The following is a 20,773-nucleotide window of genomic DNA, read 5'->3' as shown; positions in this document are numbered from 1 at the left end:
GGTCTTCCAACCAAAAAGAGCCCAGGTCCAGACGGGTTTAGTGCAGAATTCTATCAAACCTTCATAGAAGACCTCATACCAATATTATCCAAACTATTCCACAAAATTGAAACAGATGGAGCACTACCGAATTCCTTCTACGAAGCCACAATTACTCTTATACCTAAACCACACAAAGACACAACAAAGAAAGAGAACTTCAGACCAATTTCCCTTATGAATATCGACGCAAAAATACTCAATAAAATTCTGGCAAACCGAATTCAAGAGCACATCAAAACAATCATCCACCATGATCAAGTAGGCTTCATCCCAGGCATGCAGGGATGGTTTAATATACGGAAAACCATCAACGTGATCCATCATATAAACAAACTGAAAGAACAAAACCACATGATCATTTCATTAGATGCTGAGAAAGCATTTGACAAAATTCAACACCCCTTCATGATAAAAGTCCTGGAAAGAATAGGAATTCAAGGCCCATACCTAAACATAGTAAAAGCCATATACAGCAAACCAGTTGCTAACATTAAACTAAATGGAGAGAAACTCGAAGCAATCCCACTAAAATCAGGGACTAGACAAGGCTGCCCACTCTCTCCCTACTTATTCAATATAGTTCTTGAAGTTCTAGCCAGAGCAATCAGACAACAAAAGGAGATCAAGGGGATACAGATCGGAAAAGAAGAAGTCAAAATATCACTATTTGCAGATGACATGATAGTATATTTAAGTGATCCCAAAAGTTCCACCAGAGAACTACTAAAGCTGATAAACAACTTCAGCAAAGTGGCTGGGTATAAAATTAACTCAAATAAATCAGTTGCCTTCCTCTATACAAAAGAGAAACAAGCCGAGAAAGAAATTAGGGAAACGACACCCTTCATAATAGACCCAAATAATATAAAGTACCTCGGTGTGACTTTAACCAAGCAAGTAAAAGATCTGTACAATAAGAACTTCAAGACACTGAGGAAAGAAATTGAAGAAGACCTCAGAAGATGGAAAGATCTCCCATGCTCATGGATTGGCAGGATTAATATAGTAAAAATGGCCATTTTACCAAAAGCAATCTACAGATTCAATGCAATCCCCATCAAAATACCAATCCAATTCTTCAAAGAGTTAGACAGAACAATTTGCAAATTCATCTGGAATAACAAAAAACCCAGGATAGCTAAAGCTATCCTCAACAATAAAAGGACTTCAGGGGGAATCACTATCCCTGAACTCAAGCAGTATTACAGAGCAATAGTGATAAAAACTGCATGGTATTGGTACAGAGACAGACAGATAGACCAATGGAATAGAATTGAAGACCCAGAAATGAACCCACACACCTATGGTCACTTGATTTTTGACAAAGGAGCCAAAACCATCCAATGGAAAAAAGATAGCATTTTCAGCAAATGGTGCTGGTTCAACTGGAGGTCAACATGTAGAAGAATGCAGATCGATCCATGCTTATCACCCTGTACAAAGCTTAAGTCCAAGTGGATCAAGGACCTCCACATCAAACCAGACACACTCAAACTAATAGAAGAAAAACTAGGGAAGCATCTGGAACACATGGGCACTGGAAAAAATTTCCTGAACAAAACACCAATGGCTTATGCTCTAAGATCAAGAATCGACAAATGGGATCTCATAAAACTGCAAAGCTTCTGTAAGGCAAAGGACACGGTGGTTAGGACAAAACGGCAACCAACAGATTGGGAAAAGATCTTTACCAATCCTACAACAGATAGAGGCCTTATATCCAAAATATACAAAGAACTCAAGAAGTTAGACCGCAGGGAAACAAATAACCCTATTAAAAAATGGGGTTCAGAGCTAAACAAAGAATTCACAGCTGAGGAATGCCGAATGGCTGAGAAACACCTAAAGAAATGTTCAACATCTTTAGTCATAAGGGAAATGCAAATCAAAACAACCCTGAGATTTCACCTCACACCAGTGAGAATGGCTAAGATCAAAAACTCAGGTGACAGCAGATGCTGGCGAGGATGTGGAGAAAGAGGAACACTCCTCCATTGTTGGTGGGATTGCAGACTGGTAAAACCACTCTGGAAATCAGTCTGGAGGTTCCTCAGAAAATTGGACATTGAACTGCCTGAGGATCCAGCTATACCTCTCTTGGGCATATACCCAAAAGATGCCTCAACATATAAAAGAGACACGTGCTCCACTATGTTCATCGCAGCCTTATTTATAATAGCCAGAAAATGGAAAGAACCGAGATGCCCTTCAACAGAGGAATGGATACAGAAAATGTGGTACATCTACACAATGGAATATTACTCAGCTATCAAAAACAACGAGTCTATGAAATTCGTAGGCAAATGGTTGGAACTGGAAAATATCATCCTGAGTGAGCTAACCCAATCACAGAAAGACATACATGGTATGCACTCATTGATAAGTGGCTATTAGCCCAAATGCTTGAATTACCCTAGATCCCTAGAACAAACGAAACTCAAGACGGATGATCAAAATGTGAATGCTTCACTCCTTCTTTAAATGAGGAAAAAGAATACCCTTGGCTGGGAAGGGAGAGGCAAAGATTAAAACAGAGACTGAAGGAACATCCATTCAGAGCCTGCCCCACAGGTGGCCCATACATATACAGCCACCCAATTGGACAAGATGGATGAAGCAAAGAAGTGCAGACCGACAGGAGCCGGATGTAGATCGCTCCTGAGAGACACAGCCAGAATACAGCAAATACAGAGGCGAATGCCAGCAGCAAACCACTGAGCTGAGAATAGGTCCCCCGTTGAAGGAATCAGAGAAAGAACTGGAAGAGCTTGAAGGGGCTCGTGACCCCAAAAGTAAAACAATGTCAAGCAACCAGAGCTTCCAGGGACTAAGCCACTACCTAAAGACTATATATGGACTGACCCTGGACTCTGACCCCATAGGTAGCAATGAATATCCTAGTAAGAGCACCAGTGGAAGGGGAAGCCCTGGGTCCTGCTAAGACTGAACCCCCAGTGAACTAGACTATGGGGGGAGGGCGGCAATGGGGGGAGGGTTGGGAGGGGAACACCCATAAGGAAGGGGAGGGGGGAGGGGGATTTTGCCCGGAAACCGGGAAAGGGAATAACACTTGAAATGTATATAAGAAATACTCAAGTTAATAAAAAAATAAAATAAAATAGAAAAAAAAAGAAAAAAAAAAAAAAAAGAAATGATCTAATGGCTAACATTATTTTTATCTTTTCTACTAAATATTTCTTTTTCTGTATAAGATAACAAATCTTTAAGCTTTTTCTATTTTCCGTAGCTAGCTTCTGAGGTTTTCATGGAATATTTAATCTTGCAAACTCACCAAATTTGTCTACGTCCTTCCACTGCGGCCACATTCTGAGGATCTTCCTAACCCTGGGGAAATGGGTATCCTATTCCTCCACCATGATGGGAGTGTCATACCCTCCTGCAGAGGTGTCATTTATGAAATCAACAACAAGGGTGGAAAGTCCCAGTGTCCTGTGGTCCCTAAAGCAGAGGCTACATGATTAGTGCACTATAGCTGACATTTTCCACAAGTCAGATAAACACTCAAATGATGTCATAAACTCAGGACTGCAGACTTAAAATAGCACATGGTTGATAAGTTCTTTCACATATTCATCTTCTAGTATCACTGGGAATTAAATGCTGAAAACCCATATAGACATTTACCAGTAAACACTAGCAAAAAAAAACAAAAAACAAAAAAAACCTGTCATTTACTAAATGTCATTTTAGGCAGAGGATTGCTTTTTTATCCCCCACCAAGTCCATCAGAATGTCATTTTTATGTGTTATTTTATATTTAGGATTTTGGATCGCTATGTTCAGGAGCAAATTCCTGGTGCCAAAGTTGTTGTAGAGTCCATTGGTGCCCGGCGCCATGGAGACGCCTTCTCCCTAGAAGACTATAGCAAGTGTGACCTGACCGTCTATGCCATCGACCCTCAGACCAACAGAGCCATCGACAGAAATGAGCTTTTTAAGTAAGTGGTTTTTATTGCACATCACCTCCATGTAGGAACAGTAGTAGCACCTATAAGTGATTATTATTTATGGATAACTGAAATCCTGCATGGGCTGGACTGAAGTAAAAAACCTCATGGGCAACAGGAGTCTGCAAAAGTCAGGAGCCAAAACAGCACTTTGAGATCTCCTCAGAGAACTCTACGGGGCTGGAGAGATGGCTCAGTGGTTAGAGCACTGACTGCTCTTCCAGAGGTCCTGAGTTCAAATCCCAGCAACCACACGGTGGTTCACAACCATCTGTAATGGGATCCAATGCCTTCTTCTGGTGTGTGTGAAGGCAGCAACAGTGTACTTATATAAATAAATAAATCTTTAAAAAAATAAAAAAAGAACTCTACACTACTCCCAACGCAAGAGGCTGGCTAAAAGGGGGAAGCAGACTCTTAGTGAGGTGATTGCCTCAAGGACTTCAGCAGGTTTGAAGGTCAGGAAGAAATTGTGACTTCTTCCATACAAGTCTATGGTAACAGAAACAAACTAACCAATCTCGTGTCCTGACTCAGAAGAGCTCAATAAATGAAAACTCACTGTCCTGTAGCTCTACATTCTATATGATAGCTGAATCCAAAGGAAAAAAAGAAAGGGATCTGGGAATGAGAAAGAAAAGAAAAGGAGGAGAAGGAGGAGGAAGAAGAGGAGGAGGAAGAGGACAGAATGGGGGGTGGAGGAGTGGGAGGAAACAAGGAAGAGGAGGAGCACAGGATAAGGAGAAAAAAAATAAAAACAGTGACAAAAGGCCAAAAACTTAAATCAAATGTTATTACATGATTTCCATAATTTCCATTAACTCCTATTACATAGTTTCCATTAATTCTTTGAATTCCTAAATGCCTTATCCAATTTTTTTGCTGGACTCTAGTGACACCTAGTGTCATGAAGATCATTGCGAAGAAATTTTAAACTTCATTTTAATTTAAAATGTGCATCAATATGTAGTCATATGTAAACACAGCTCATATGAGTATGGACCAGACATTAAAGGTGGGTTAATCGGTTTGTTTCTGACCATTGTTCTTAGTAAAACTTTCCCTAGATGTTTTTTTTAATCTAACCACCTTCTTTATGTTCTGCATAATTTTGTTTTCGTTTTGGTAACAGGTCACATGATTTTAGAAAAAGTGTGTCTGCATTTTAAGGATGCTAACTGGTGGTAAAGAAAAAAATGGATTGGGGTATGATCTGAACAGCATTCATGAACAATTTAGGATAAAATATCTAAGAGGAAACCACAAAAGAATATAGAAAATGAACCCAAATCCTGTGGGGGAAAGAGCTGAACTCGCAGAAGTATGGACAGTCTTGAGACCTCAGGGGAGACTGCCACTTCTGCCCAATGTTGCTCAAATTCCTGGCACAAGATGAAACTGCATAGTGCCTCTGGATACAGGAATATAAGCTGGTTTCTGCCTGTGCCCGGAACTGAACTGAACCAGTCACATAGCTCCATGCAACCAAATCCCATAGGGGAGAGAGCTGGACCCTCAGAAGTGCAGACACTCCTGAGAACTCAGAGGAGACAACTACTTTCTACCCACATTCCTGACCCAAGAGGAAATCACCTAGTGTCATCTCTGCCCTCTGGGCACAGGGACCTGGGAGCAATGAGAAGCAGGACACTTTGGATTTCTGCCTGCACAGAAAGCTGAAAGCCAGTCACCAGGAGCACCTACAAACCTAAGAGCAGAGGTAAGACCAACACTTCTGCGCCAAGCAACCTGCCTGGAGGCTTCAGGTCACACAAACCCAGGAACAGCTCTCTGTTCCCAGAGCCGGCTGAAAGAAAACAGGCCTACAGGAGTGCTGACAAACAGGCCTACAGGAGTGCCGAGCCACTGTCAGAGACAGCAAGACAAGCTAACACCAGAGACAACCTGATGGTGAGAGGCAAGCACAGGAAGCTAAGCAACAAAACCAAGACTATTTGGCATCATCAGAGCCCAGTTCTCCCACCAAAGCACATACTGGATATCCAAACACACCAGAAAAGCAAGATTTAGATGTAAAATCCCATGTTATGATGATGATGGAGGACTTTAAGAAGGATATAAATAACTCCCTTTAAAAAATACAGGACAACACAAGTAAACAAGTAGAAGCCTTTAAAGAGGAAACACAAAAATCCATTTAAGAATTACAGGAAAATACAACCAAACAGGTAAAGGAATTGAACAAAATAATCCAGGATTTAAAAATGGAAATAGAAACAATAAAGAAAACACAAAGGGACATAACCCTGGAGATAGAAAGCTAGGGAAGAGATCAGTAGTCATAGATGCAAGCATCACCAACAGATACAAGAGATAGAAGAGAAAACCTCAGGGGACGAAGATACCATAGAAAACATAAACACAACCATCAAAGATAATGTAAAATACAAAAAACTCCTAGCCCAAAACATCCAGGAAATCCAGGACACAATGAGAGGATCAAACCTAAAGATAATAGGTATAGGAAAGAGTGAAGATGAAGACTCCCAACTTAAAGGGCCAGTAAATATCTTCAACAAAATTATAGAAGAAAATTTCCCTAATCTAAAAAAGATATCCCTAATCTAAAATAGAAAGAGATGCCCATAAACATACAAGAAGCATACAGAACTCCAAATAGATTGGACCAGAAAAAAATTCCTCCCATCACATAATAGTCAAAACACAAAATGTACAAAACAAAGAATATTAAAAGCAGTAAGGGAAAAAGGTCAAGTAACATATAAAGGTAGACCTATCAGAATTACACCATATTTCTCACCAGAGACTATGAAAGCCAGAAGATCCTGGGCAGATGTCATATTGACGCTAAGAGAACCCAAATGCCAGCCCAGGCTGCTATATTGAGGAAAACTCTCAATTAAAATAGATGAAGAAACCAAGATATTCCATGACAAAACCAAATTTACATTATATCGTTCTACAAATCCAGTCCTACAAAGGATAACAGATGGAAAATTCCAACATAAGGAGGGAAAGTACACCCTAGAAAAAGTAAGAAAGTAATCCTTTGCAACAAAACCAAAAGAAGAGAGACACAAAAACATAATTCCACCTCCAACAACAAAAATAGCAGGAAGCAACAATCACTATTCCTAATATCTCTTAATATCAATGGGATCAGTTCCCCAATAAAAAGACATAAACTAACAGACTAGATACATAAAGAGGACCCACCATTTTGCAGCATACAGGAAACACACGTCAGAGACAAAGACAGACACTACCTCAGAGTAAAAGGCTGGAAAACAACTTTTCAAGCAAATGGTCTGAAGAAACAAGCTGGAGAAGCCATTCTAATATCAAAAAAGATAAGGAAGGACGCTTAATACTCATCAAAGGAAAAATCCACCAAGATGAACATCTCAATTCTAAATATCTATGCTCTAAATACAAGGGCAGCTACATTCATAAAGAAACATTACTAAAGCTCAAAGCACACATTGCACCTCACACGATAATAGTAGGAGATTTGAACACCCCACTCTCATCAATGGACAGATCATGGAAACAGAAATTAAACAGAGACATAGAGAAACTAACAGAAGTTATGAACCGAATGCACTTTTTAGAACATTTCATCCTATAACAAAAGGATATACTTTCTTCTAAGCACCCCATGGTACCTTCTCCAAAATTGACCATATAATCAGTCACAAAACAGGCCTCAACAGATAAAAGAAGATTGAAATAATCCCATGCATCCTATCAGATAACCACAGACGAAGGCTGGTCTTTAATAACAACAAAAATGACAGAAATCACACATATACATGGAAGTTGAACAATGCTCTACTCAGTGATAACTTGGCCAAGGAAGAAATAAAGAAAAAAATAAAGACATTTTAGAATTTAATGAAAATGAAGGCACAGCCTACCCAAACTTATGGGACACAACAAAAGCAGTGCTAAGAGGAAAACTCACAGCTCTGAGTGCCTCCAAAAAGAAATAGGAAAGAGCATACATTAGCAGTTTGACAACACACCTAAAAACTCTAGAACAAAAAGAAGCAAATACACACAATAGGATTAGAAGGCAGGAAATAATCAACTCAGGGCTGAAATCAACCAAGTAGAAACAAAAAGGACTATACAAAAAATCAACAAGACTAGGATCTGGTTCTTTGAGAAAAATCAACAAGACAGATAAACCCTTAGCCAGACTAACCAGACAGCACAGAGAGTATATTCAAATTAACAAAATCAGAAATGAAAAGGGAGTCATAAAAACAGAATCTGAGGAAATTCAAAAAATAATCAGATCCTACTACAAAAGCCTATATTCAACAAAACTGAAAAATCTGGAGGAAATGAACAATATTCTAGACAAATACGAGGGTCCAAAGTTAAATCAGGATCAGATAAACCATCTAAACAACCCCATAACTACTAAGAAATAGAAGTAGTTATTGAAGGTCTCCCAACCAAAAAGAGCCCAGAACCAGATGGATTTAGTTCAGAATTCTATCAGACCTTCATAGAAGAACTCATGCCAATATTGTCTAAACCATTCCACAAAATAGAAACAGATGGAGCACTTCCCAATTCCTTCTATGAAGCCACAATTATGCTTATACCTAAAGAACACACAGACCCAACAAAGAGAGAGAACTCCAGACCAATTACCCTTATGAATATTGATGCAAAAATACTCAATAAAATTCTAACAAACTGAACTCAAGAACACATCAAAATGGTCATCCATCATGATCAAGTAGGTTTCCTTCCAGGGATGCAGAGGTGGTTCAATATATGGAAATCCATCAACGTAATCCACTATATAAACAAATTCAAAGAAAAAAAAACCACATAATCATTTCATTAGATGCTGAGAAAGCATTTGACAAAACTCAACGCCCCTTCATGATAAAAGTCCTGGAAAGATCAGGAATTCAAGGCCCATACCTAAACATAGTAAAAGCAAGATACAGCAAACCAGTAGCTAATACTAAACTAAGTGGAGAGAAACTTGAAGCAATCCCACTAAAATCAGGGACTAGACAAAACTGCCTCCTCTCTCCCTACTTACTCAATATAGTACTCAAAGTCCTAGCCAGAGCAATCAGACAACGAAAGGAGGTTGAAGGGATAGAAATTGGAAAGGAAGAAGTCAAAATATCACTATTTGCAAGTGATATGATTGCATAATTAAGAGACCCCAAAAGTTCCACCAGAGAACTACTAAGCCTGATAAACAACTTCAGCAAAGTGTCTGGGTATAAAATTAACTCAAACAAATCAGCAGTCTTCCTCTACTGAAAGGATAAACAGGCTGAGAAAGAAATTAGGAAAATGACACCCTTCACAATAGTCCCAAATAACATAAAATACCTTGATGTGACTCTAAGCAAGTAAAAGATCTGTATGACAAGAACTTCAAATCTCTGAAGAAAGAAATTAAAGAATATCTCAGAAGATGGAAAGATCTCCCATGCTCATGGATTGGCAGGATTAGTATAGTAAAAATGGCCATTTTGCCAAAAGCAATCTACAGATTCAATGTAATCCCCATCAAAATTGCAACTCAGTTCTTCATAGATATAGAAAGAGCAATTTGCAAATTCACTTGAAATAACATAAAACTGAGCTTAGGGATAACTATCCTCAACAATAAAAAAACTTCTGGGGAAATCGCCATCCCTGACCTCAAGCAGTATTACAGAGCAATAGTGATAAAAACTGTATGGTATTGTGGCACAGAGACAGGCAGGTAGATAAATGCAATAGAATTGCAAACCCAGAAATGAACCTACAGACCCATGGTCACTTGATCTTTGACAAAGGAACCAAAACCATCCAATGGAAAAAAGATAACATTTTCAACAAATGGTGCTGGTTCAACTGGAGGTCAACATGTAGAAGAATGCAGATTGATCCATGCTTATCACCCTGTACAAATCTTAAGTCCAAGTGGATCAAGGACCTCCACATCAAACCAAATACACTCAAACTAATAGAAGAAAAAGTGGGGCAGAATCTTGAACACATGGGCACTGGAGAAAATTTCCTGAACAAAATACCAATGGTTTATGCTCTAAGATCAAGAATCAACAAATAGGATCTCATAAAACTGCAAAGCTTCTGTAAGGCAAAGGACACTGTGCTTAGGACAAAACGGCAGCCAACAGATTGGGAAAAGATCTTTACCAATCCTACATCTAATAGAGGGCTAATATCCAAAATATACAAAGAGCTCAAGAAGTTAAACTCCAGAGAGCCAAATAACCCTATTAAAATGGGGTACAGAGCTAAACAAAGACTTCTCAGGTGAGGAATATCAAATGGCTGAGAAGTATCTAAAGAAATGTTCAACATCTTTAGTCATAATGGAAATGCAAATCAAAACAACCCTGAGATTTCACCTCACACAAGTCAGAATGGCTAAGATCAAAAACTCAGGTGACAGCAGATGCTGGCGAGGATGTGGAGAAAGAGGAACACTCCTCCATTGTTGGTGGGATTGCAGACTGGTACAACCATTCTGGAAATCAGTCTGGAGGTTCCTCAGAAAATTAGACATTGAACTACCTGAGGATCCAGCTATACCTCTCTTGGGCATATACCCAAAAGATGCTCCAACATACAACAAAGACACATGCTCCACTATGTTCATAGCAGCTCTATTTATAATAGCCAGGAGCTGGAAAGAACCCAGATGCCCTTCAACAGAGGAATGGATACAGAAAATGTGGTACATCTATATAATGTAGTACTACACAGCTATCAAAAACAATGACTTCATGAAATTCGTAGACAAATGGATTGAACTAGAAAATATCAACCTGAGTGAGGTGACCCAATCACAGAAAAACACACATGGTATGCACTCACTGATAAGTGGATATTAGCCCAAAAGCTCAAGTTACCCAAAATACAATCCACAGACCACATATGAAACTCAAGAAGAAGGATGACCAAAGTGTAGATGCTTCACTCCTTCTTAAAAGAGGGAACAAAAATATTCATAGGAGGGGATATGGAGACAAAGTTTGGAGCAGAAACTGAAGTAACAGCCATTCAGAGCCTGCCCCAAATGGGTATACAGCTCAATATATATACAGCCACCAAAACTAGATAAGATTGATGAAGCTAAGACATGCATGGGGATAGGAGCATGATATAGATGTCTCCTGAGAAGCACAGTCAGAGCACATTAAATACAGAGGCGAATGCTTACAGCAAACCATTGAACTGAGAACAGGATCCCCGTTGGAGGAATTGAAGAAAGAATTGAAAGAGCTGAAGGGGCTTGTGACCCCATAAGTTCAATAATGCCAACCAATCAGAGCTCCCAGTGACTAAATTACTACTCAAAGACTATACATGGACTGACCCATGGCTCCAGCTGCATCTGTAGCAGAGGATGGCCTTTTGGGGCACCAAAGGAAGGAAAAGCCCTTGGTCCTACAAAGGCTGGACCCCAGTGTAGGGGAATGTCAGGAGGTTGGGGGTAGGAAGGGGGGGTGGGGAGGAGGATGGGATAGGGGGCTTATGTCTGGGAAACCGAGAAAGGGAATAACATTTAAAATGTAAATAAAAATATATCCAATAAAAGAAAAACAGAATAGAGCAAATGAAAATGATTTTTTGAAGAGATAAAATTTGGCATTTAGAATTTTCTTGAACTATCTGAGAAACAGACTTCTTAAGCCTATGAATTTTTCATAAGTATTTTGTGACTTATTTGCAAACACACACTCACACTCCAAGACCAAAAATGCAGATATTAGCATTAAGAATGAAAATTTAGCTTTAGTGAAATATACCAAGATATTATGATTGTTGCTTAATGCGCAGCCAAGGACAATTAGATTATTCTCTCAGTTTTTATTATCTGAAATCTAAACTCTCCCCTGGTTTTCTCTCTGTATCTCTGTCTCTCTCTCTGTCTCTGTCTCTGTGTGTGTGTGTGTGTGTGTGTGTGTGTGTGTTTTGGAGATAAGAAACAAAACTAGTAATATTAACAAGCTTATGTCAAGATCCCTTGACATAATGCCTATCTCTGGGTTTGAATCTCATTAAACTATATATAATATATCTTATAATATTGTTATAAGAGATATACTATATTTTATATATGTTCTATATCTTAATACATGCTTTAAAATATATCTTAACATATATTTATGTTAGAGAGGAGAGACAGCCACAAGCATTTTAATTCCCTTATACCAATACATGGAAATTTTTAGTTAGGAAAACAGAAAAATTCTATTGGCTGATGGGGCCACTGGGATTCCTACATGGACGGGCAATGAAGCACCTGCTGGTAATCAGAGCTGGGGTTGGTAACCCTCTGTTCTCATCCTCTCCCGCTCTGTGGCTGCTGCGTGCACCATCATGCTCAGCTTGTATTTTCTTTTGCTTAATTAATACATAAACACCACACTCCTCCCCTGTCTCCTACGTCTAGCACTCAGACTGTACTACATATTTACTGTGAGGGTGTTCACATCCTTTCTTCTTAGTTCTTAGGGTAAACAGTGGATAATTATTATCCATAGTTTCTGTCGGTAACTCAGACAAAAAGCAACTTAAGGGGAGAAAAGTTATTTACAATACCAGATTATAGTCCCTGAGGGTAGAATAGTCATGGAGGCTGGGTGTGGACAGAACTTGCCAAGGGCATCCATGGTTGAAAGACACCACGTGTGCTCGGCTCACGATCCAGGATCACAGGGACGATGAATGGTACCACCCATAGTGGGTAGGTCTTCCTTCTCAGTGAAATTAAGGTAGTAGCTTGCTGTTGTAGTTGTCAATTAATCCTGTTCATATTTGCTGGGCGGTGGTGGCACCCGTTCCTCGGTATCTGCACCAATGTTCTGGGTTCCCAAATGAAAAGTCAGTCAGACAGACAGACAGACAGATGGACAGACGGACAGATGGATGGACAGACGGATGTACACACACACACACACACACACACACACACACACAGCCTTCTATTTTAATATGTCTTAAACAGCTCAATGGCTGGGCCACTCCCAAACCTCCGTGTGGCTAACTCCTCCCCCTCTAATATCTCTGACTTATTACTTACTAACTTATAGAATCTATACTCTATCCTTCTTGTCCTAGACCCAGTGGGGGGGGGGGGGGACAGGGGACAGGGGCGTACTGGGTCTGGTCTTCCCCAGTTCTTACATGATTGCTATGCTCTCTTCCTCTTCCGTAGCTCTCAATCCTGGCAACTACTCCTTTCCCAGCATGGTGGCTCTAAATCCTTCATCCTCTTGGTCCCCTTGCCCAGGAATGTTAAAGTACCACCTCTGTCTTCCTACCCAGCCATTGGCTGCTGGCGATTTTCTTTACCAATCAAAACCAACTGGGGGCAGGGACCCTCCGCGTCTTACATGTGGATTCTCATGCAATTTTGGGAACCCAATTAACATAATACAAGCATTAAACCAAGAACACAACAGTTGGGGTTGGGGATTTAGCTCAGTGGTAGAGCGCTTGCCTAGGAAGCACAAGACCCTGGGTTCGGTCCCCAGCTCCGAAGGGGGGGGGGGGGAATACAACAGTTTACAGCCACGCCCAAAGACTAACCCCTCACAGCTGTGTTTGCTCTCCGGGTCTCAAGTTAATAACTAATACTAACCATCACACACAACTTGCCTTTTAAACCCAAAACTCTTAAAAGATGTCTTTGTTATTAATTATTCTATTTATTTGCATTCCAGCCATTGTCTCCTGTTCCAGCCCCCCACAGTTCCTCATCCCATTCCCCGCCCCTTGCGTATTTCAATTTCAGATCGACTTCTCTCCTCTAATATAGTTTTCAATTTGTCACACAACAAAGGTTCCTGGACGGCAAACTGCTTGATATCAATAAAGACTTCCAGCCGTATTACGGGGAAGGAGGACGCATCCTGGAGATTCGGACTCCCGAAGCAGTGACGAGCATCAAGAAGCGAGGAGAGAGCTTGGGGTACACAGAAGGGGCCTTGCTGGCCTTGGCCTTCATCATTATCCTCTGCTGCATCCCAGCCATCTTGGTCGTCTTAGTGAGCTACCGACAGTGAGTATGAGGTCGCTAGGTGGATCTTCCCAGGAAGGTATTCGGGAAGCTACCTGGTAAAGTAGCTTTGCTGTTTGCAAAATGTCGATGGTGTGACCACTCTACCATTGTGTTTCCCTGCTCGTAGCAAAACTATTTTTTTTTCTTTTCTCCATCTTTATTAACTTGGGTATTTCTTATTTACATTTCAATTGTTATTCCCTTTCCCTGTTTCCGGGCCAACATCCCCCTAGTCCCTCCCCTTCTCTATGGGTGTTCCCCTCCCCATCCTCCCCCCATTACCGCCCTCCCCTCAACAATCACGTTCACTGGGGGTTCAGTCTTAGCAGGACTCAGGGCTTCCCCTTCGACTGGTGCTCTTACTAGGCTATTCATTGCTGCCTATAGGGTTGGAGTCCAGGGTCAGTCCATGTATAGTCTTTAGGTAGTGGCTTAGTCCCTGGAAGCTCTGGTTGCTTGGCATTGTTGTTCATATGGGGTCTCGAGCCCCTTCAAGCTCTTCCAGTCCTTTCTCTGATTCCTTCAACGGGGGTCCCACCAAACTAGATAAGATGGATGAAGCAAAGAAGTGCAGGCTGACAGGAACCAGATATAGATCTCTCCTGAGAGACACAGCCAGAATACAGCAAATACATAGGCGAATGCCAGCAGCAAACCACTGAACAAAACTATTTAACACCTGGCAAATGCTAAGCCCGTCTAGCTACACAGACCTTACTACGTATTTACTGTGCGGGTGTTTGCATCCTTTCTTCTTAGTCAAAGAAATTGAGATTTTAATACCTGCAATTTGCAGTAAGCAAGGCATGCATTGGGCCTGATAAGAGGTATAAGAAGTTAGTAATGTGTCCCTATTGGTAGCCATTTAAAAAAAGGAGGAGGAGGAGGAGGAAGAGGAGGAAGAGGAAGAGGAAGGGGAGGGGGAGGGGGAGGGGGAGGAGGAGGAGGAGGAGGAGGAGAAGGAGAAGGAGGAGGAGGAGGAGGAGGAGGAGGAGGAGGAGGAGGAGGAGGAGGAGGAGAAGAAGAAGAAGAAGAAGAAGAAGAAGAAGAAGAAGAAGAAGAAGAAGAAGAAGAAGAAGAAGAAGAAGAAGAAGAAGAAGAAGAAGAAGAAGAAGAAGAAGAAGAATTATTTGTTAAAAGAAGTAGTTCTGGGGGTACCACAAAAATTACAGACAATTACAGTAACTCTCATAAATGCTTGATATATAACGAACAGTAAGAAATAATGCTAGAAAAGCTACTCATTATTTCAAATACCTATGGGGAAAAGTATTAAGATGTTCCTAATGTATTCGTACACTGAAACCTCTCTGTCCTAATTTGCTCTCTGTTGCTGTGCTAAAACGCTGACCAAAAACACGTTGGGGAGGAAAGATTATTTAGTTTACAAGTTATAATCTACAAGCAAGGGAAGCCAGGACTGAAGTTCAAGACAGAAACATAGAGGCAGGAACTGAAACAGACAACGGAGGAATCCTGGTTACTTGCTTCCTTCCAGGCTCATGTTCTGCTGTCTTTCTAACATAACCAAGCACACATTCTCAGGAATGTCACTGCCAACCATGAGCTTGGCTCTCCCACATCTATCCTTAGAGGAGAAAATGTCCCCTTGGTTTACCTCCAGGCAATCTGATGGGAGAGTCTTCCCAGCTGAGGGTCGTCCTTCTCAGATGAGGCAAGCTTGTGAGAAGTGGATGGGAACCCTAACCAGAGCACCCACAGGCCAGTCTGAAATCACCAATCCCCCAGTTCTGGCTTCCCACCAGTGTCAAGTTGAAAGCTCCCTCATCCAGACCTTCTTTTCTGTCTCTAAAGAATTTTCTCGCAAATTGAATCCAGTGAGTTAATTCTGACTTGCAACAAGTTCGAGGTGTGCTCTCTCCATATGAAGATGTTAAATGGATACTTACTTTCCTCAAAGGTCCTAAGGAGTTGCGAACATAACTTTTGGTCACTAAAGTTATTCTAAATGTTTCTTTAACAAATCAGTCGCTATAGTTAATCTTTAGTTCCTCATGAACAGAACTGGAAAATCACTAAGCCATCAATTTAGTATTAATTTCTACATTTATTCCGCAGTGTTCTTTCTCCCTTTTCATTCAACTGTTCCTCAAAGGAGTGTATCAGATCCTTATGCCAGTAAAATCACTATTTCTCCAAGTAAAGAAACAAGCCCTTACAAACATCAGGTCATCCTCAAGTATCCATAGTCGTATTAGAACTGGAACTCAGCCCCATGTTTTACTACAGTTTTTACCACTCCCTTCAGGTCAGTTATTTATTTCTTTGTGGTAAATGTTTTAATAACTTAAGTCTGCACCAGTAATAATGAGGGGCCACACATTCACTCACCATGTTGAAGTCCTTCCTCCTCTCCTGTATCATCAACTGTCATTACAAGCTTCTTCAGTAAACTGCTCATAATTTATAGCGAATCACGTTATAAGGCCATTCGTAACAGTGTTTCTAATGTCACTCTCTCTTCTTCTTATGCTGCTTTCCAAAACAGATTTAAAGTGTAAGTATGAGCATGAGTATTTTGCACAGGAACGTATGTGATAGAAAATGAGGAATCACAGATTATATCAATCAAGTTGTAATACTACACTGAACTGGGTATTATTTTCTTAGCAATTATTTGTGTGTGTGTGCATGGATATGCACATGTGCGTGTGTATGTGTGCATATTTAAGCTGATTCTAGACAACTTGTTATAACACTAATATGAAAGGTAAGGTATGTTTTAATCATTTCAAAAATTTGACGACTTAATTTTAGAAAAGAAATACCTTCTGTGACATTTAAAACCACAGATCACCTCTAACACTAGCACCCTGGCCATTGGTAAAAATGAGATTAATTCGAAAATACTTCTGTGAATGCTACTGCTTCTTCAAGGGGCAAATATTTACATACTAAGCACGAGAATGCTTCTGTCGTACCAACACATTAGTTCAAATATTTGTGTATAATTTAAGTGGGTCCCCTCATAACCTCGTGATTAAAATGATAGCTTATGGGTTGTGGTTTCTAAACGGGTCTTATGAGACAACCTTACTCTACTCAAGACGCCAGGCTGAGTGCACGAAGACTGCAAGGATTCAGTCTGCTATGCCTGCAGCCAAGCCTGCAGCTCCTGTACCTGCTGCGCCCCCACCACCGCCGCCGCCACCACCACCAGGAGCACATCTCTATGAAGAACTGGGAGAGAGCGCCATGTGAGTAGCAAGGGAGGACACCCGTGTGGGGTGGAGTAGATTCTGGGGGAGAAGCTAGTTCCAAGGCCATGCAGAAATACAGCTGCAAGCCTGTTACAGCCTGTCATCGTCTTAGTAAGTCTAACGTAGCGGAGAACTGTGGTGAAAAATTATAGGAAAAAAATATAAATCGTATCCATGTTAGACACGACGTCAGAAGGGAGTTCAAAGATTATATTTAGTCTGCCAATCTTTACGATATTGAGACAATTTCCGGAACAGAATTATGGATTTTTCAAAAAGCAATCGAGCAGGAGACTGTAATTGCTGATTTGAGATAAAAGAAAAAACAAAACAAGAAAAAAAAAGAAAAAAACAAACCCTCCAATTTGGCAATCAAAGTCAAATTCTGTGGTTTAAAATCAAACGTTAAGATTATTATTGAATATTATATGAAGGAAAAATTAAAATATGAACTACTAACTGGTTCACTGTGCTCCAAAGAGTCTGCTCGTTGTTGTGCTAGGAGGCAGCTGTGGTCAACGTCTCTACACGGTGGATTTCTAAGCAATTTTAAGCCATAGAGTGTAGACAGAACTTGTTCATGTATTTCCAAGACTTCCCAAATGTTTCTGGCAAACGATACGGCCCTACGTGGTTTTAATTGGATTCAACTTGTGTTTGTTATAAAACTTCAAGAGCAACTGCATTAGGGCACGATAAGCAATTTTGAAGTGAGCTAATCTCAGGGAACTTGGTTGTTGGTGACTAAACACATGGATCTGTTAAGTTCCTAGGTTTTACTCATGGGAGTAAAGCACATCTCAAAAATCATGACAACTGCTTCTACTGGAAAGAAGTTTAGACAGATGCATGGAGTTTTCAGTATATATATTATTATAGATGAAGTTATAAAATAATGTGGGTGCTATTTTAGTGTGGTATAAATACATGTAATCTATAACATTATACAGTATATAATATATATTTATATTTATATACTTACATAGGAAATATATGCATATGTATATATATATATATGTATATCTTCTATGTAAGTTGCAGTTAAAGTCGAGTTTAAAGCACAGCGTTCTGTTACCTGTAGGATTCCTTCCTTAAATACGTGTTTTCACTTCTCAGTCTTCAATGAACGCTCTCATTGAATTACTGGTGAAGTAGGAATTGAGCCAATATGATTTGATTCTCCAATTATATTGAGCAGCCCTTCCAAGCAATGATGTTTAGATTTTAAAAAAAAAATCATTTGTATGAAGTTAGCAGTATTTATATATGAAAACATTGACCAAAATACATATACGATTGCTTTTACAAAGCAAATCCATGCAGCAGCATTTGCAAATCTGCAGTCAGCAGCGGTGGATGAGAGTAAATTGCAACTAATGATCTTTAAGGGCTGTTAGCCCTTGAAAAACTGTGGCAGAAGATTTTTCAATCACGTACCGAAACATTTTAAATCTGAACCTTCCCTCGTTTTTAGAAATGCTTCTTTTTTTCTATTGAAAATGTTTTATATGGGTTCTAGTAAGGTACCAACTAAACTATCACCAGGGGAATTATTGCCAACAGCGTTTTTAAATAGAAAAAGCAAATAATTTTGAAAAAAAATATCTTCCCAAAGCAGCTAATAACTTCATGTAGATTTAACACTCTGGAATACTCACCTAGTATCTAATATATTTACTTCCTTGCCGAAACCCAGGACCAGCTCCCTAACATAGTGCACAATTTTTAAAGTGGACATACGTACATGATTCTTGGTCTTATTTAAAATTTCTCTTTCACAATTAAGATATCCCATGCTTTGCAAAGACAAAACTTTATGTATTTCTAGTAAGCAGATGGTTAGATTAAACCCTACACGATAAGATACTCGAATAAAAGGCGTAAGATCTTATCTGAAACATTATTAGATGTTATTCTCATAACTGAAGGGGAAGAAAAATTTAAGAACATGAGTTTTCTCTCTTGGCTGTGGGTATTGTTTAAAGCAAGTGTCTGTTGGTATTGCGTGATCATCCGGGATTAATGACAGCTACAACTTTTCTTCCCTGTCACACGTTCGCTCTTTCTCACCTGCGGATAACGTAGGCATAAGTAAGTAAATATCATTCTAATAAAAGCCTCTTAGAGCATTAGATGCAGTGCCATAGGCTGAGTATTATTGTCTGCACGTGGTCCTCATCTTTCATGATGTAGGTGTTTATGTTTAAAAGGGAATAGCATCCTCCCTTCTTAGTCTCCCTCCCCCCCTCCCCCTAGTTCCCTTCCGATGTGACAGTACTCATGCCCAGTAGGGACCGTTTAAAAAGTATCTTTAAGTAAGTTCAGACATAGAGCTCTTTCCATCATAAGTTACGTATATGACTACGTAGATCTCTTCTTCCAAAACTAACGGCCATATAATATCAAGTGAGATGATATTTGACATATTTTCAAAATCGCTTTCCAAGTTTAGGACAAAAGGTCCTATTGTCCAGTTGCCCCAACTTTCTGAATTATTCAGGTTGTCTGATAACCCAGCCCTTTGTGAGCATGCTCGTTTTTGTGATCAGATTCCGAAGCCACGTATCATTTCATTGCCTGACCTATTACATGTTGAATAACTTGTTTCGTCATTGTTCGAAATACTTATATTTTATTTTCCCTCTGGTTGTGAGTTAAACACTGAACAACTGACAAAATGAATTTGCTGTTATGCTCTAGCTTGAAGGGGGGAAAAAACTAATTAGGGACTAGGTGAAAAAAGAACTTGCCCCCTAACTTGTCAGAAGGAAGGGTCCCAATGCTTGTAGTTCAGGTCCTAGATTTGTGCTCTGAAACTTTGCAACATTAATTAGATTGCATGGCTACTTATGGTACTTTGCCCGGTACCCAGGCATTGGCAAACCACTATTGTTTTTAGCATATATATTTTTTGCATTCAGTGAATTTTTGACTAATGATTGATCCGTGTGATATTTGCTGAGAGTGTAAATTTCCCCCCCTCTTGTCTGTGTTTCCTGTATTTTAAAATAACTAAGCCATAGACCTTCAATCATTTTAGCTCAGGACTGGAGCATGAGGCTGATTTCTCAAGTATGATTTTTGCACTCTGAGGGCTTTCCCTTCTGTCTTTGGCAACTGTTGCTCTTTTAATCCGGAAAGGGGGCGTTCCCCTTTCTGAATTGTCTTACAAATTTTGTTCAGATATTTAGTTCCCAGAGTTACTGAGATGGGATATAGTGGGAAATTTCTGATTGAGAGACTGTCAAGACCATAACAGTGGGCTCTGAGCGCCTTCCAGAAAGGTGAGGGTAAGCAGCCAAAATCTGGGGTGCCTGTCTGCACTCCCCAAAACCAAAGCTTATACAGGAGCAAACTGTTGCCTATGGACCCAGATACTTGGTGGAATTCAAACTAATTGGGGAAGGGCGGAACAGGCTAGAGATTGCTATTTTAATGAAAATTCCTCATCTTTCTCACAACTGGATATCCCCTCCCCCTTGTCTTCCCTAGAATAG

At 40.0% G+C, this 20,773-nt stretch overlaps 1 protein-coding gene and 1 long non-coding RNA gene across 7 annotated transcripts in view; one reads left to right on the top strand and one right to left on the bottom strand.

Annotated features, from left to right (window-relative positions):
- The window catches only part of LOC120098844 (uncharacterized), a 44,172-nt gene extending 27,011 nt beyond the window's left edge, over positions 1 to 17,161 (bottom strand). The window contains exon 1 of the long non-coding RNA XR_010061060.1: positions 16,408 to 17,161. This is a non-coding gene — a long non-coding RNA (uncharacterized LOC120098844). The remainder of the gene's footprint in view (positions 1 to 16,407) is intronic.
- The window catches only part of Pcdh15 (protocadherin related 15), a 1,498,824-nt gene that overhangs the window by 1,458,704 nt on the left and 19,347 nt on the right, over positions 1 to 20,773 (top strand). For 4 of the 6 annotated variants that reach the window (XM_063279549.1, XM_063279551.1, XM_063279550.1 and 1 more), the window contains 3 exons: positions 3,825 to 4,001; positions 13,837 to 14,055; positions 17,124 to 17,273. In XM_063279549.1, coding sequence (XP_063135619.1) covers positions 3,825 to 4,001; positions 13,837 to 14,055; positions 17,124 to 17,273 — 546 coding nt within the window. Of the gene's footprint in view, positions 1 to 3,824; positions 4,002 to 13,836; positions 14,056 to 16,564; positions 16,574 to 17,123; positions 17,274 to 19,361; positions 19,368 to 20,773 lie in introns of all 6 variants that reach the window. The other 2 variants (NM_001271377.2, XM_063279553.1) reach the window with 2 other exon arrangements.

Source organism: Rattus norvegicus, chromosome 20 (genome assembly GCF_036323735.1).
Source record: "Rattus norvegicus strain BN/NHsdMcwi chromosome 20, GRCr8, whole genome shotgun sequence".
NCBI lineage: Eukaryota > Metazoa > Chordata > Mammalia > Rodentia > Muridae > Rattus > Rattus norvegicus.
The sequence above is the reverse complement of the archived record's forward strand: the minus strand, read 5'-3'. Positions and strand labels throughout refer to the sequence as shown.